Raw genomic sequence first — 14006 nt, 5'->3', positions numbered from 1 at the left:
ACTGCATCATCCTGAGAGATGGTGTCAGGATGCAGTGCTGGCATGCAGAATGAGGGAAGTAGCTGCTTCAGAAACCTCATTTTATAAACTGTAAATGTAATTATTAAACTTTGCTAGAGAGATGTTTCCCACCCACACTTGAATCTTCTGCTCTGAAGAGCAGCTTAGCTCCTGTGTGCTTAGTCATGAGGAGCTGTTGCACTCGGGCTGTCAGTGCTGCTCTGTGGAGGGGGACGCTGTCTGGAGCAGAGCCATGCCATGGGCCAGGTTTTCAGCTGGTGCAGGTCAGCAGCACTCTATCAATACAGCAGGTTTTTATGGCATCTGAGAATCTGGCTCATCAGGTTTAAGGCTGAATTAGAATCAGTCCAAATTATAAGTGAACCCTGGGATTCTGTTAAATTCTCTCCATATAATTTAATCTTGAATCAGACTCAGCTTCCTCAGTGGCCTTCCTAACCCAGTGCTCTTTGTTAATTTCCCATGTGATGATTTCCAGGAGTCCATAAACTACCTCCTTCAGCTGAGTGCCTACAGAGTTTCTGCATTCAGTAGGACTTGAATTTTTTTTGAAATTTGGGTACTTTATTGTTCCTGGATTCAAAAGGTGGCTGGGACTCCAACTACAGCACGCAAATGTTCTGTAGGCCCTCTGCCAGGGTGTGCAGCATTCACCCTGTAGGTACTGCTTTGATTTGCCAGCCGTGGGCTTCCCAAAGCTCACAGTGCCAGCCAGGCTCTGCTGCAATAAGCAGGTGTTTTTCTGATGTGTAACATGTCAGCTAAACAGTAAGGGCCACAGTCTGTCTGAAGGGGAGTGTGGTCCAGTAGCAAGGCTATTTCTCTCATCAGCTGTTAACCTGCAGTTTAATTTTGATTAAGTTCTTTTCATGCCACTTTTCGTCAGTGTTTTGCATGTTTGGCATGGAGAACTGCCTATTCCCATATGTTTGCTCATTACACAGTAAACCTCTTTTTTTTTTTTTTTTTTTTTCAATTACTGCCTCTAGGCTCTGCTGTAATAGAAACAATAATAAATTTCACGTGCTCATTCTGAGTCTAAATTTGACCCTGTGTACTGCCTCCAATTGTTATTAACTGTAGCTACTTTAGCAGTCTGTGCCTCTCTCTGATTTTCCTTTTGATTAGAAGCTGTATTTTCAACATGTTGGAAATACACTGAGCTGTTACATGTAGTAACCTCTGCTCAGAATTAGATTGCAGTTTCCTCTGCAAGTGTTCAGAGTTAATAGAGTAGTTAAAATGTTTATAACACTGCAGCTTCAGCTCACATATGTGGGTGAGAAAACCATGCTTACTGTAAACTTGCTGTTTCTCTTCCTTTTACAGACCTTGATGAATGCTCAGAAAACTTGAATCTCTGTGAAAATGGGCAGTGCCTCAATGCCCCTGGAGGGTATCGCTGTGAATGTGACATGGGATTTTTGCCAAGTGTAGATGGGAAAGCATGTGAAGGTAATGCTCTGTAAGCTTTAAACAACACTCAACAAATTCTGCCTTAATAGTATTTCATGTTTCAAAAATTTTACAATTGGTTGCAATTGTGATTGAGTTCAGAATGGTATGAAAATTGTCAGTAGTAGTTGCTTTTTTGCAGTTTTATACGTTTATTATGGACCTCTGGGTGGTCATCTACCTGTTGTACCTGCCTTTTCGTTGACCATTTATGACCAGTTCCTCATCTTATTCATAACAATGTAACAGAAAAAGTTGTTACTTTGCATTGGTGTGTATGAAACTGAAAAACAGTGATTTGGTAGCCAATACAGTGAACATGCTTTGCAAAAAATTTATATGACCACAACAACAACAACAAAAAGAAAATTCCCATGACTGTTCAGTTTTGAGAGTGAGCTGTCAGTTAACTGCTTACAACTCATTGGTAAGAACTTTGCATATGTAAAGATTCAAAGCAATCAAATAATAAACATGTTGCCAATGTGATTAAGGTCATATATTTGATATGAACTTTTGAAATCCTCATTTGATATAACACTAATCAGTTAAGTCAGTCAAGAAGGCTTGGCCATATCATCTGACATAGTAATACCTCATAGTAACTGGTATTTGATGGAGTTCATAAGTACATCACTATAAATAGGATTTTTCCCCTTGAAAAGTGTTCTGTGTATTTTTTTAGCAATCTACCAAGTGAAATAATTTATGAGAGTGAATTTTTCTTTAAACTAAACCAATATTAGGTTTCATAACGCTTCATGAAACAATTTACTTTCAGACCTTTTAGCTAAGTTTTAAATAGCTTATGTAGAGACAGCTCCTGTTGCTAAAACAGACTTGCCTTGGTGTTTCAGATTTGTATGCTAAATGCAGTATTTTAAGGTCCTTTGTAAACACACACTTTTTATTGTATCAAATTGGTCATTCCTTGTGCAGTGCATGTGGCATTCAGTAAATACTGAATCAGACTCATATGATTTGGACAAAAAGCACAAAAACGAGCTCTGCTTGCCAAACTTCAGATCTGTCAAATACAGAAACCTGAGGACGAACATGAAGTTCACCTTTGGACACAAGCTTTTCCCTTGCTGGTGTCCAACTTTCTGCAGATGGCTGCTGACTTAGAATAAGCTTCATTTTTTTTAAAGCATATCTTCTGCTATGTTTAATATTGCTACTTGTCAGATTAACCCACCAACAAGCAGGATTGTTTCTGGCATGGCTTCCAGAGATACTGGAAGGAGCCTTTTTCCCCCAGAAAAGGTTATGGAGTAGGTTCCTTGGGCTCCAGCATGTTACTTTTTCTTGTCTTATACTGTGTGCAGAAGCTGTTGGCTTCCAGATATCCATGTCGCTGAACCTTTTTGTAGTTCTCTGTCTATGTTTTAAGAAGATAAGGAAACCTGATATTTTTCCCCTCCTGTTCCTTTATCAGATATTGACGAGTGCTCACTTCCTAACATCTGTGTCTATGGTACCTGTCATAACCTTCCGGGACTTTTCCGGTGCGAGTGTGAAGTGGGCTACGAGTTGGACAGAAGTGGTGGCAACTGCACAGGTGAAAGTTTTGAACAACTTGCTTTTTGGTTTTCTGTTAGTGTCGTGGTCAGCTCCTTAGGAAATTCTTTTAGTAAGCTGTACAGATCAAACTGGATATAGGAAAGTACATACTTACCTATTGTATAACACAATTCTCTTTCCTGTTCTTTGTAAACCTGTGATATCCCCTTAAGAAAGGGAAAACAGATCAGAGAGAACCCCTCAGCAGAGATGTGTTGTGCCTTGTACAGTACTTCACAGTACTAGGTGGTCAGCTCTGACCTTGTCTTGCATTTTTCTGTTAAGTATTTTTTTAGTACTTTATGTGAATCTTAGTTCATAGATTGATTTTTTCAGGAAAAACATTTTTGTCCCCCCATAAAATGATGGATTTGTTTTAGACCACTGTTCTTCCAAAAGGTGCCTTTATTTTTTAGAGCTTCCGAGAGATCAGTATCTCATAACTAACGGATTGTGATGGTCAGCATATGATACCTGATATATCCATGACTTGCACTGTTCTTGAGTATTTGCTTACCACATGCTGTATTTTCTTGCAGATGTTAATGAATGTGCAGATCCTACAACCTGCATTAGTGGCACATGCATCAATACTGCTGGTAGCTACACCTGTGAGTGCCCTCCTGATTTTGAGCTGAATCCCACCGGAGTTGGATGTGTTGGTAAGGGACCACTCTTTACGTTATTTACAAGGGAAGTTCCACAGAGGGACTGCAAGCCCAGATGCTCAAGAGTGAAGTCCCAGGTCATGGAAAAGGACCTCAATTCCCATTGCACTGCCCCTGGCTTAGAAGCTGTAATAGGGCAGCAGGAGCATGTCCAGAGCTGATGCTGCAATGCCAGCAGTGCTCGGCTGCCAGAACCAACCCTTTGGGGCTTGTAAGAGCTGTCCACAATTTACAGCAGGCGTGAGACAATTTTAAATTTCAACAAACTTAAACCCTCATCCAGCTGGCCCCAAGATGGCAGGCGAATGAAGTTGTGGCATAAAGCCACCCATGCTCTTGGAGCATTGAGTGCAGCTTGGCTGGATGCAGCTTCATGACCAACGGAAATACTCTTGTATTAGGTTCCAACTGCTTAGTAATGCTCTCAGATTTTTTTGGTTTTGTTTGTTTAAGAGGGTGTAGGGATGCTTCTCAAATTCAAATGTATTTGAAATTCCTGACACTTAGTAGATGCTTTCATGCTTGTTAACCTCAAGGAGAGGAGAAAGCAGTGGGTTTCTGGAACTGGAAGGACGTACAAATGTGGGGGAAAATGTGAATGAAAGTGAGAAAAGGGCTGGCTGAATTACCCTTAGTCATGATGAGTAAATTCCCTACTTCGTGAGAAGTCCAACAAAGCTGAGGGGCACCATGAACTTCCCTAAGGGGGAAATGATGGACCTCCCTGGGCAACACAACTTGCTTGCTTTGGCTGTCCTGCAAGAACTGAGAGCCACCTGTAGGTACCCCTTATCCTAAGGTGATGTGTTGTGTTTTGCTCTCTCATGAAATGTGTTTGTCATTGTGTGCATTGTGAATAGATACACGATCTGGCAACTGTTACCTGGACATTAAAACTCGTGGAGATAACGGTGGCACCTTCTGCAGCAACGAGATTGGAGTGGGTGTCTCCAAGGCTTCCTGTTGCTGCTCCCTGGGCAAGGCTTGGGGAGTTCCCTGTGAACATTGCCCAGCTGTGAACACAAGTAAGTCTGCATTTCCAGGGTTAAACATAGCAATGTCTTAGCTGGATTTTTGTCTAATTTAACCAGGTAACTCAAATACTGGTGTAATCATTTTTTGTGTATGTGCAGGGGGCAGGAGTTAACCTGAAACTTTACTAGTCTTTCAAAAAGATTACTTAGTCAGAATATTATAATCGTTCTGAGCAAGTTTGGTGTTACACAAAAACCTACATTATGAAATAGAATAGCAGTTGATGTTACAGAGTAAAACCTAATAATGTCTATATCTGGTTACTTAGTAACTTTACATTTAAACAACCTGTAATAATTAGATCCATTTTCAAAAATAGTTGTGCTGAAAATGTTCCTACTATTGTATGCTCATAAATCTATTCTGGTTTCAGCTGAATATAAGGTTCTTTGCCCTGGAGGGGAAGGATTCCGACCAAACCCTATTACAGTTATATTAGAAGGTAATGTTTACATTTTCCTATATTTACGTGTCTCAAATTACGAAACTCTTTAGTGAGGGCTGTTTTTCATGGAGAAACATTAATGAAATGTTTATGGGTTTGTTTGGACAGATATTGATGAATGTCAAGAGCTGCCTGGACTTTGCCAAGGAGGAAAATGCATTAATACATTTGGTAGCTTCCAGTGTCAGTGTCCATCAGGGTACTATTTGAATGAAGAGACTCGAGTGTGTGATGGTATGTAGCCCTCACTTAACTAGTCTTCTGTTTTATTCTTTGAAAATGATGGCAGATCAATGTGCAGAGAACTAATCCATCCTTGAAAAGGAGCATAACCAGACGAAGCAGTTTAAAGCTTAAGGGTGGGAAAACTGGACAAGTTCAAGTCTTGCATTGAAAGAGTGAAAATTCCATCTTGACCAAGTATTACTGACACATTTTCATTCTCAGAAGCACAACAAGAAAGCTTCTGTGGCCACTCACTCACTGCCTTTTGTTCTCTCCTAGACGTGAATGAGTGTGAGACACCTGGCATTTGTGGACCTGGAACATGTTACAATACTGTTGGGAATTACACCTGCATCTGTCCTCCTGATTACATGCAAGTCAATGGAGGAAACAACTGCATGGGTATGTGTTGGGGGTTCTTTAAAGCTTTGTCTTAGTGCTTTGGGCCAGGTAGATCATCTTCTCTAAGAGTTACCTACTGCATTGGCCTGGGGTTTTCTTCATTTTCACAGATATGAGAAGAAGTCTGTGTTACAGAAATTACTATCCTGACAATCAAACCTGTGATGGTGAGCTGCTCTTCAATATGACCAAGAAAATGTGCTGCTGTTCCTACAACATTGGGCGTGCGTGGAATAAGCCTTGTGAGCAGTGTCCTATCCCGAGCACAGGTAGGTTTTTGTATTGGAGAGCTATCTGAAAGCCTTGGTCACATCATAATTACTATTTAGTGAGTGTAGTGTTGTTAGAGATGCTATGTCTTTTTCTGCTCTTGTGTGTGTAAAGTGAAGGGATTAGTTATTTTTCTGTCCTGAGGATGATCAGCCCTGGTCACAATGAAGACATACATGGAGAAGTTTGTGTTTGTGCTGCTGGGCTGTGCCACCTTTGTGCCAGTTTCACTGTATTGGAGACTTCCTGCTCTGCATTGGCTAGATTTGTGTGCAAACACTGTAAGGGACAGAGATAGGCATACACAAAGAGAAATCAGCATTTGATTCCAATCCCTCTACGTTTTTTTTATTTGCTGATTTCAATGGCCTTTGAATGAGAACCCATATGCAAACTAAACACCTGACATGGTGAGTTTGGGAAAGGAGCTACCTACCTCTTTGTGCCCTGCAGGTGCTGAAAGAATTTTCTTGTGCAAAGAATATAATGAATTTTTGACTGTTGATTAATTCCAAATGCTTTAATCAATGCTTTGTTTTCCTGTTGCAGATGAATTCTCCACACTCTGCGGAAGTCAAAGGCCTGGCTTCTTCATTGACATTTATACAGGATTACCCGTTGGTGAGTTGTAATTTATGTTTTAAATGAAATTCCATGCTACCTCTGCCCAGGAAAGAGGGGAGGTTTGTTCTCCCAGTTGTTTTTTTCATAGGAGGAGTAACAACTAAACAGTGTAATGGAGTTCAAGCCTCTGTTAAGTCCGAGCCTGCAAGCTTTCTGCCTGGTTACTCCTGGCTGACAGCAGGGATAGTTGCTGCTTCTAATCAAGGCAATAGACAGTTCCAAAGAAACTGTAACCAGGCCTGAGCAGGGCACAGATACCGAGAATGAGAGGTCTGGGAGTAAGGCCAACCAGCATTTGGTCTGAGAGGAATTGGGAGTCTTTCCTTCAAACTAAAGCAAGATTTAATCTGACATTTCACACCAGTCCCCCTGTGTATTGGTTTGACACAAAAATCCTTTTTTCTGCTCGGCTGGAATATTTCTCACATATGTTATTGTGTGTTACATTTGAATCGCAAGTAACAAATTGCAAAACAAAAAGAGGGAGAGAATGAGGAATTCTAGGACAAGGAATTGAGTAAATCCCTAATGGGACTCCCTTTTGTTTTTATTCACACTAAGATGCAAATAAGAAGCAGATAATGTGCCCTGTAACAAACAGAGGTGGCATATAGGCAATAATCAGATGCATTAGCATTAAGCTGTTGCTGCAATGCAGGGTTCAGCTAGTTAGATGGAAATATTTCTAGTAAAGTGGGGAATGTAATTATTAAAGAAGTTACAGAAATGTACAGTATTTATTATTTACAAGGTCATTTCTTGGAAGCAAAATTTCCCCTCCTAGGTATTAGCATTAGCCCAAACTGTTGCTGAGTCTGCTCAGGCTAATTGGGCCATTCATCAACATCAGCAGGGAGGCCTTGGATGGTGCTGACATTCATAGGTAAAAGCTGCATCTGCAGTGCTGCCATGTGTGCAGGAGTTTTGCAGTCTGCTCTGTCTGCCCTGCCTGCCCTGCCACAGCTGTGCCACAGTGCTCTGTGTACCCTGTAATATTTGCTTACAATCCTTACATGATGTTGCTCTTCTGTTGGGATTAAAGTTCTAGATCTTTGCTCCAGGTGGTTGTTTTAGAGACAGAAGTAGTTCTGGTTTTATTCATCCTTTATATCAGAGGGCTCAGAATTACAGGATCTAATGTAGGAAATGAAGGGTTGGGTCCAGCAGCAACATTTCAAAAAAAACCTAAACCAAAACACAACAACATTATCTGATGGAAACTCCTGTTAGCTGATAATTTGCCACTGTAGTCTGTGTCTGTACCTCAGTGCATGTGGCAGTGTTTACTAAAGACAGAGGCTTTGGAGGAGTCTCTGAACTCTCTCATCTTGTCAGAATATTAAGATGTGTAAGGGCCCAATAGGCAAGACATGTAATTGTAATAGCAGCTGGGATTTTTTTCTGCCAAAATCAGTTACTTAACCTGGGTGTATGTAGAGCACTGGCAAGCCCCAGCTGCCTGGGTTAATCAATCTAATTAATAACATGTTGGCAGCACTTCAGATGTTACCTGGCATTGGCACTTTCAAATTGTTACATAAACCCCTGAAAGTCTTTTCAGATTAACAAGGGTAAAACAGTGCAAAACTAGTTCTGACAAGTGTTTGCATTCAGCCTTGCTCTCCTGTATTAAACCAAAGACAGTTGCATTCTCCCTGTTTGGCTCTTCCCAATAACTCCACTGCAGCACTCGGGAAGATGAGGAGGTTCATCCGGGCTGTGGATGGGAAACATGAGGAAGGACATGTGATACCCTCTGCATTCCTATGTGGCAGGATGTACCTTTAGTACAGTGAAGAGTCAGAACCTTGAAGAAGCAGGAAATTCCTACATTTCTGCAGTTTGGAATGAGTCACTGTCTTGCAGTTGGGAAAATTCTGATGCTCGCGTTATACATTTAATAATTCCCTTAAGGATAAATGCTTAAGGACATATTCTATAGCAGAATATTCCACAAAGTGCTCTTTACAAGTATTTAAATACAATTATTCTTGCAGATATTGATGAATGCAGAGAGATTCCTGGAGTGTGTGAAAATGGGATCTGTATAAACATGGTTGGCAGTTTCCGGTGCGAGTGTCCCGTGGGATTCTTCTACAACGACAAGCTGCTGATCTGCGAGGGTAAAGTGCTGTTCTCCTGCAGAGAAATGGGGTTTCACCAGCTGGCAGTTCAGACACCCCAAATCTGAGACACTTGCATGTCATCCTTAATGAAGGGAGGACACCACTATCAGTGTAATAAGTCTGTGTTAATTCAGGCATTTTGAATTCTATTGCATAGAAAATACCAGATTTTCCATCAGACATCTAAGGCCTTGAAGGCACATGAGTCAGCAGTCATGGGAAAAAACATTGTTTTTCACGTTTGACAGTAAAACCAAGAAAAAAATAGTAGTCTTGAGTCCGATCATGAGCATAATCTTTTTAATTCCAAAATATTTTTTTCTAGTGCAACAAAAAATTTGTTTTACAAAATATGAACACATGATAATTTTTTTCCAGTTTAAACATTTCCTAACATTGTATTAGTCAGTTTGGTGAAGAAACTGAAAATAGCAGCAGGAATTGCTGTCATTCTCTGGTGTGGGTTGTGACTGCTGGCAACATGGGTGCTGCAAGCAAGGCATCGAGAGCTTTGAGTGAAAGCCTCTTGTGTGTGCTGCTTCTAATTGAAATCCAGAGACATTTCTGGGGGAGATAAAGTTCTCTTTTTGCAGCAGCTTAAGTAAGGAAAATCCATTAAAATTTTTCTTGCCTGAAATTTTGTGGTGGTGTTTATGTTGAAAGCTTCTAATATCCAGCAGGGATCTTGACGCTCTGTTATGCTCAGGGGAGATCCTCACCGTCTCCAGCAGAGATCTGTGCATACACAGCAGCTCACTTATTCTGAGCTCAGTCTTAGGACTGAAATTCATCCATGTGATGTGTTGCAACAAGCCTTTCATGGGCCCTCTGACACCACAGAAAACTATTACATAAATTCTCAAAATAGGAATGAATATTTACAAGTGAAACATGGGTTTGGGATAATTTCAGGGAGATACCTAAATGTGCCCAAATATCAACTTTCATCTATTTATTAACTTTTTCAGAATTAGAAAGAAATTCCTGTATTTGGGTAATATTCTTTATAGTAAGAAAATAGAGGTTTTGACATCTTTCTAGTTTCAGCTGCTGTAAATATCAAATTCCTTTTTTGCATTGACAGATATTGATGAATGCCAAAACGGACCAGTTTGTCAGCAAAATGCAGAGTGTGTCAACACAGCTGGCAGCTACCGCTGTGACTGCAAGCCTGGCTACAGGTTCACCTCCACGGGACGCTGCATGGGTGAGTTCTGCTGCCTTGGTCCAGTCAGGGTCTGCAAAAAGGAGTAGGTTTGAAAAGTCTGACAATAGCATATCTCCTTCTCAGAAAGATGCTATACCAGGAGATGATTAGAGCTCCGAGAACCCTTCTCTTAAAGCCTTTTAGGGCATCCTGTAAACTTTCTGGAATTTTCAGGCCCATCCCACAGATGCAGAAATGAGAGTTAAAAACCTAAGTAGATGTTTGTCTTTCACTTTATCACACCAACTGCAAGCATTTTTCTTTAGCCTGTGTTATGTTTAGGGAGGGAAGACCAACTGATTCACTATCTTTTGGCTATTTTCTGATTTTCATTATAATTTGCTATATGTATTTTAGCAATTTATTTTCCACTTGTACTTTTACAAATAACTCACTGCTTGCTGGTGTCTCTACTGATAAGGTAGACTTATCTGCTGGCCTGAATGCAATAACTAACTTAAAAAGCTTATTGTTAAACTTCCCAACTTTGATATGGATTTAAACAGGTCACTGAACATTGTTTTTACTCACTGAGTGGGACTGCAGTTTTCTAATCTATTTTCTTTTTCTTATAATATCATAGTCCAGTGAGGCATTCATGTTATCTTGCTTACCTGAAGATTTTAAACACTGCTGTGAGCCAAGCTGCCATAAATATTATATGCTATTATATACATTTCTGAACAAAATAAGAATTACAACAGAAACTGGTAACCTTTTCCTTCAGTTTTTGCTTCTGAGTACCTAAGTTTTAGGAAGTGCACTTTTCCCTGCAGTGCAGTTTTTCATTGTTTCATTTGACTCTCGAGGGAAAAGGGTGTAGGGGAAATCAGAACTCTACTATGAGAACTAAAGCTTTGCTTTGTTAAGCTATGCAGTGGCACATGTAAATATTCAATATGTTCTTAATGCAATTGTTGTTATTATGGGTTCGTTACAGCAGTACAGGAAGAGCCAGGGGAGGTTCTGATATGGGTTACAATGCTAAAGATGAATTGGCACAAATAGTAATACTTCCCTGTATTTTGCTCTTATTTTATATTTGATCAAAATAAAGTTACACAATTAGAGTCAAAATAGAAGTGGCTGATAATGTGATCCAGCAAAGGAAGGAAATTCCCAACCACTCTACTGGGAGCACAGAGTGCTAAGCACCTTGTAATATTGGATCAGTTCTTTCCATCAGTACTGGATGGAAAATGATCCCACTCCAGTAGTTTATGTGCTGTTGAGTCAAACCTGATGTATCACAACCACTAGTACTATGAGTACATTTATCTTACCTTCCAAATAGCATTCTTCTGGTGCTATCTATTGGGGTAAAATAAATAATTTCTCACATAAATTAATTTTTGTCACTTAGGACATTTCTGCCTTCTGATTTTTTAAGAATGTACAATGTTCTCTGTTTAGTCCAGAAGAAGTGACTTTTCCCTTGGACTTTAATTCACTGTTCATTTGCCCAAAGAGTCATAGCTTTTCTTCCCTCTTTGCTCCACTGACCTGTGAAGATTAGGAGTTCCTAAGACATGTTATCCAGCATTGGTTTCCCGAGTACCTCTTTTAGGCTCTAATTAGCAGGGGTGTCATTAATAGTGTTGGAAGAGCTTGGTCATCAGTGAACACCCATGCAGAGTTACTCACGGCCCCATGTGCTGTACAGAAATCCTGGGGATGGGAGCTATCAGGATTGTCCCTGTGCCAAGTAGAGAGCAGAGAAGAGGCAGTAGAGGCAGGAAAACAAGATTTAGTACATGAAGTTCTTTGCAATTAGGAACAATGTGACTCTTGCTTTTGCAACCACCCAGGGATGGTTTGGTAAGAAACTGCATCTGCTTGGCTTAGATTGCATATAAAAGAAAATTACTGAACACTGGAGTCTAATCAACTGTACTACAGGCTTATGGCAGCACCTCAGCTCTCATAGTTTGGAGCCGCAGCAGATGAAACCCAAGGAAGCACATTGAATCAAACCAGCTCTTGTTGGTGTTGAGATCAACAGAAACACCTCATCGGATTCATGACACTGGAATGTCAAGGAAAAAACTGTGCTAGAGAGCAAACATTTTGTTTGTTAACATTTTGTTTCATTTACTGTCGATAGAACGCTGGGTTCTGCCTGAAAGCCTTTGTGAGTAGAGTAGCAGGAAGCAGTCGGCTGTTGAACAAGTGTAACGGGTGCCCTGCAAGGCAGCAATCACAGGCTGCCAGGAGAGCTTTCCTCCTCTCTGCAGAATTATACAAAACATTTCCTGACTCCAGATAGCAGTAACTCTTCTTGCTGTTTGAGCTCTGTCCAGTTCACAGGATCATCACCTTGCATGGTTGCTGTAACTCACATGTAAATGTGTACACGGTTTATCTCTGCATGATCAGTAGGTAGATTTACAGTGCCTTTTATCTCTCTGTTAGCTTAGTGAGAAAAGTGGGGGATTCATTTCCCTCTCTGTTCTGTATGATTTCCTTTAGTTAATGAAGCAATTTGTACTACAATCAAATGTAGCTAAAAGCAAGTAACTGCTTTCATGAGAAGAATACAAACTGTGGTTCATATGCATCTTTCATTTTTGCTGCAGCCAATGTAGAGTCCTCAGACTCAGACCCTTTCCAGTTTTGTTCAGTAATTTTACTTTTCAAAGCCATGGCAATATGCTTTTCCTCCAGCAAGGATTTGTGTTTGGTAAATATAATTTTTATGCTAAATCTTTTTCAGCTCCACAAATATTGCAAAAGATAATTTACATGCAAATAGCCCCTTTTCTGAGATTTAGTTAGTAGTGGTTTTGTCATTAATAAATTAAAAATACTGTTTTAAATCAGACCATGCTCTGGAGACTGTCTTGGTTGCTGCTAATGCATCTTTCCAGCCTTGTCGTTTAGAGGCGTTAACTTTCACTGCATCTGTTTGTTCTCAGATCGGAATGAATGCCAAGAAATTCCCAATATCTGCAGCCACGGGCAGTGTATTGACACTGTTGGAAGTTTCTACTGCATTTGTCACAATGGATTCAAGACCAATGATGACAGAACAATGTGTATAGGCAAGTATATCAAATTAAGCTGTACTTAGGCTTCTATTAAGATAATTACGAAGTCTGTCCTCTCTGTAATAAGGAGTTGCATTACAACAACTGAGATTGTGAGCCATTTACTGCCAGACAAAGGTGCAAAACCACTGTAACTGGCTATTGGGGGTGATGAGAAGCTACTAATGAATGAAAAAGATCTCATTAAAGTAGAGTTAACCTTTAAAATTGCATATCCTGTCAGTAAACTGCTAATGCTTTCATTTTTGAGGAAAATATTTCATTCTTAGAATTTTCCAGATCATCTTGTCTCATTTATTGCTTTAGGCAAGGAATTTAATAGATTAATATTGCAATGCAGCAGTTGTATAAGCTACTTGTTCCTAGAGTAGATGAAGGGTAAATTTTTTGCCAGAAAAGTGCCCTTCTTAGAAAGAGTCATCTCATAAAAAAAGGAAATTTTGTAGTTAACCCCTTCACAGCTGTTACTCATCTGCTGTCTGAGCAAGCTGAGATTTCAAAATGCCTATGATTAAAGATAGCTTAGACTTCCTTTGGGAAGGGTGATACAGGAACCACAGTAAGGTAAATGATTGTTGACCCTTGATTATTTTTGTAGATGTTAATATCAAGTGTGTAAATTCACGTCAAACTCTTCCTTTTGGGAGGTACAACAATCTTTTTTCCTTCTATTCACACTATTGACAGTGGATTTCTCTTTCCTGCCCAATAGCTACAGACTTTTCTTTCCCCATCAGTGATTAAAATACTCACTGCTTGTTTTTCCTCCTTTGTAGATATTAATGAGTGTGAGAGAGACGCCTGTGGCAACGGGACCTGCAGAAACACCATTGGCTCCTTCAACTGCCGCTGCAATCTGGGGTTCATCCTCTCCCACAACAATGACTGCATAGGTGAGGAGTGCTGAGAGCAGGCACT

The 14006-nt window shown here is 40.2% G+C and overlaps 1 protein-coding gene across 4 annotated transcripts in view; it reads left to right on the top strand.

Moving 5' to 3' along the window:
- Positions 1–14006, top strand: part of FBN1 (fibrillin 1) — a 147328-nt gene that overhangs the window by 112201 nt on the left and 21121 nt on the right. For all 4 annotated transcript variants that reach the window (XM_050309429.1, XM_050309432.1, XM_050309430.1 and 1 more), the window contains exons 34-46: positions 1351–1476; positions 2915–3037; positions 3579–3701; positions 4568–4732; positions 5116–5184; positions 5296–5421; positions 5692–5814; positions 5925–6083; positions 6634–6705; positions 8706–8831; positions 9919–10041; positions 12957–13082; positions 13865–13981. In XM_050309429.1, coding sequence (XP_050165386.1) covers positions 1351–1476; positions 2915–3037; positions 3579–3701; positions 4568–4732; positions 5116–5184; positions 5296–5421; positions 5692–5814; positions 5925–6083; positions 6634–6705; positions 8706–8831; positions 9919–10041; positions 12957–13082; positions 13865–13981 — 1578 coding nt within the window. The remainder of the gene's footprint in view (positions 1–1350; positions 1477–2914; positions 3038–3578; positions 3702–4567; positions 4733–5115; positions 5185–5295; positions 5422–5691; positions 5815–5924; positions 6084–6633; positions 6706–8705; positions 8832–9918; positions 10042–12956; positions 13083–13864; positions 13982–14006) is intronic.

Source organism: Myiozetetes cayanensis, unplaced genomic scaffold (assembly GCF_022539395.1).
Source record: "Myiozetetes cayanensis isolate MyiCay16 unplaced genomic scaffold, myiCay2020 scf14, whole genome shotgun sequence".
Taxonomy (NCBI): Eukaryota; Metazoa; Chordata; class Aves; order Passeriformes; family Tyrannidae; genus Myiozetetes; species Myiozetetes cayanensis.
This window is presented reverse-complemented; position numbering and strand designations above follow the sequence as displayed.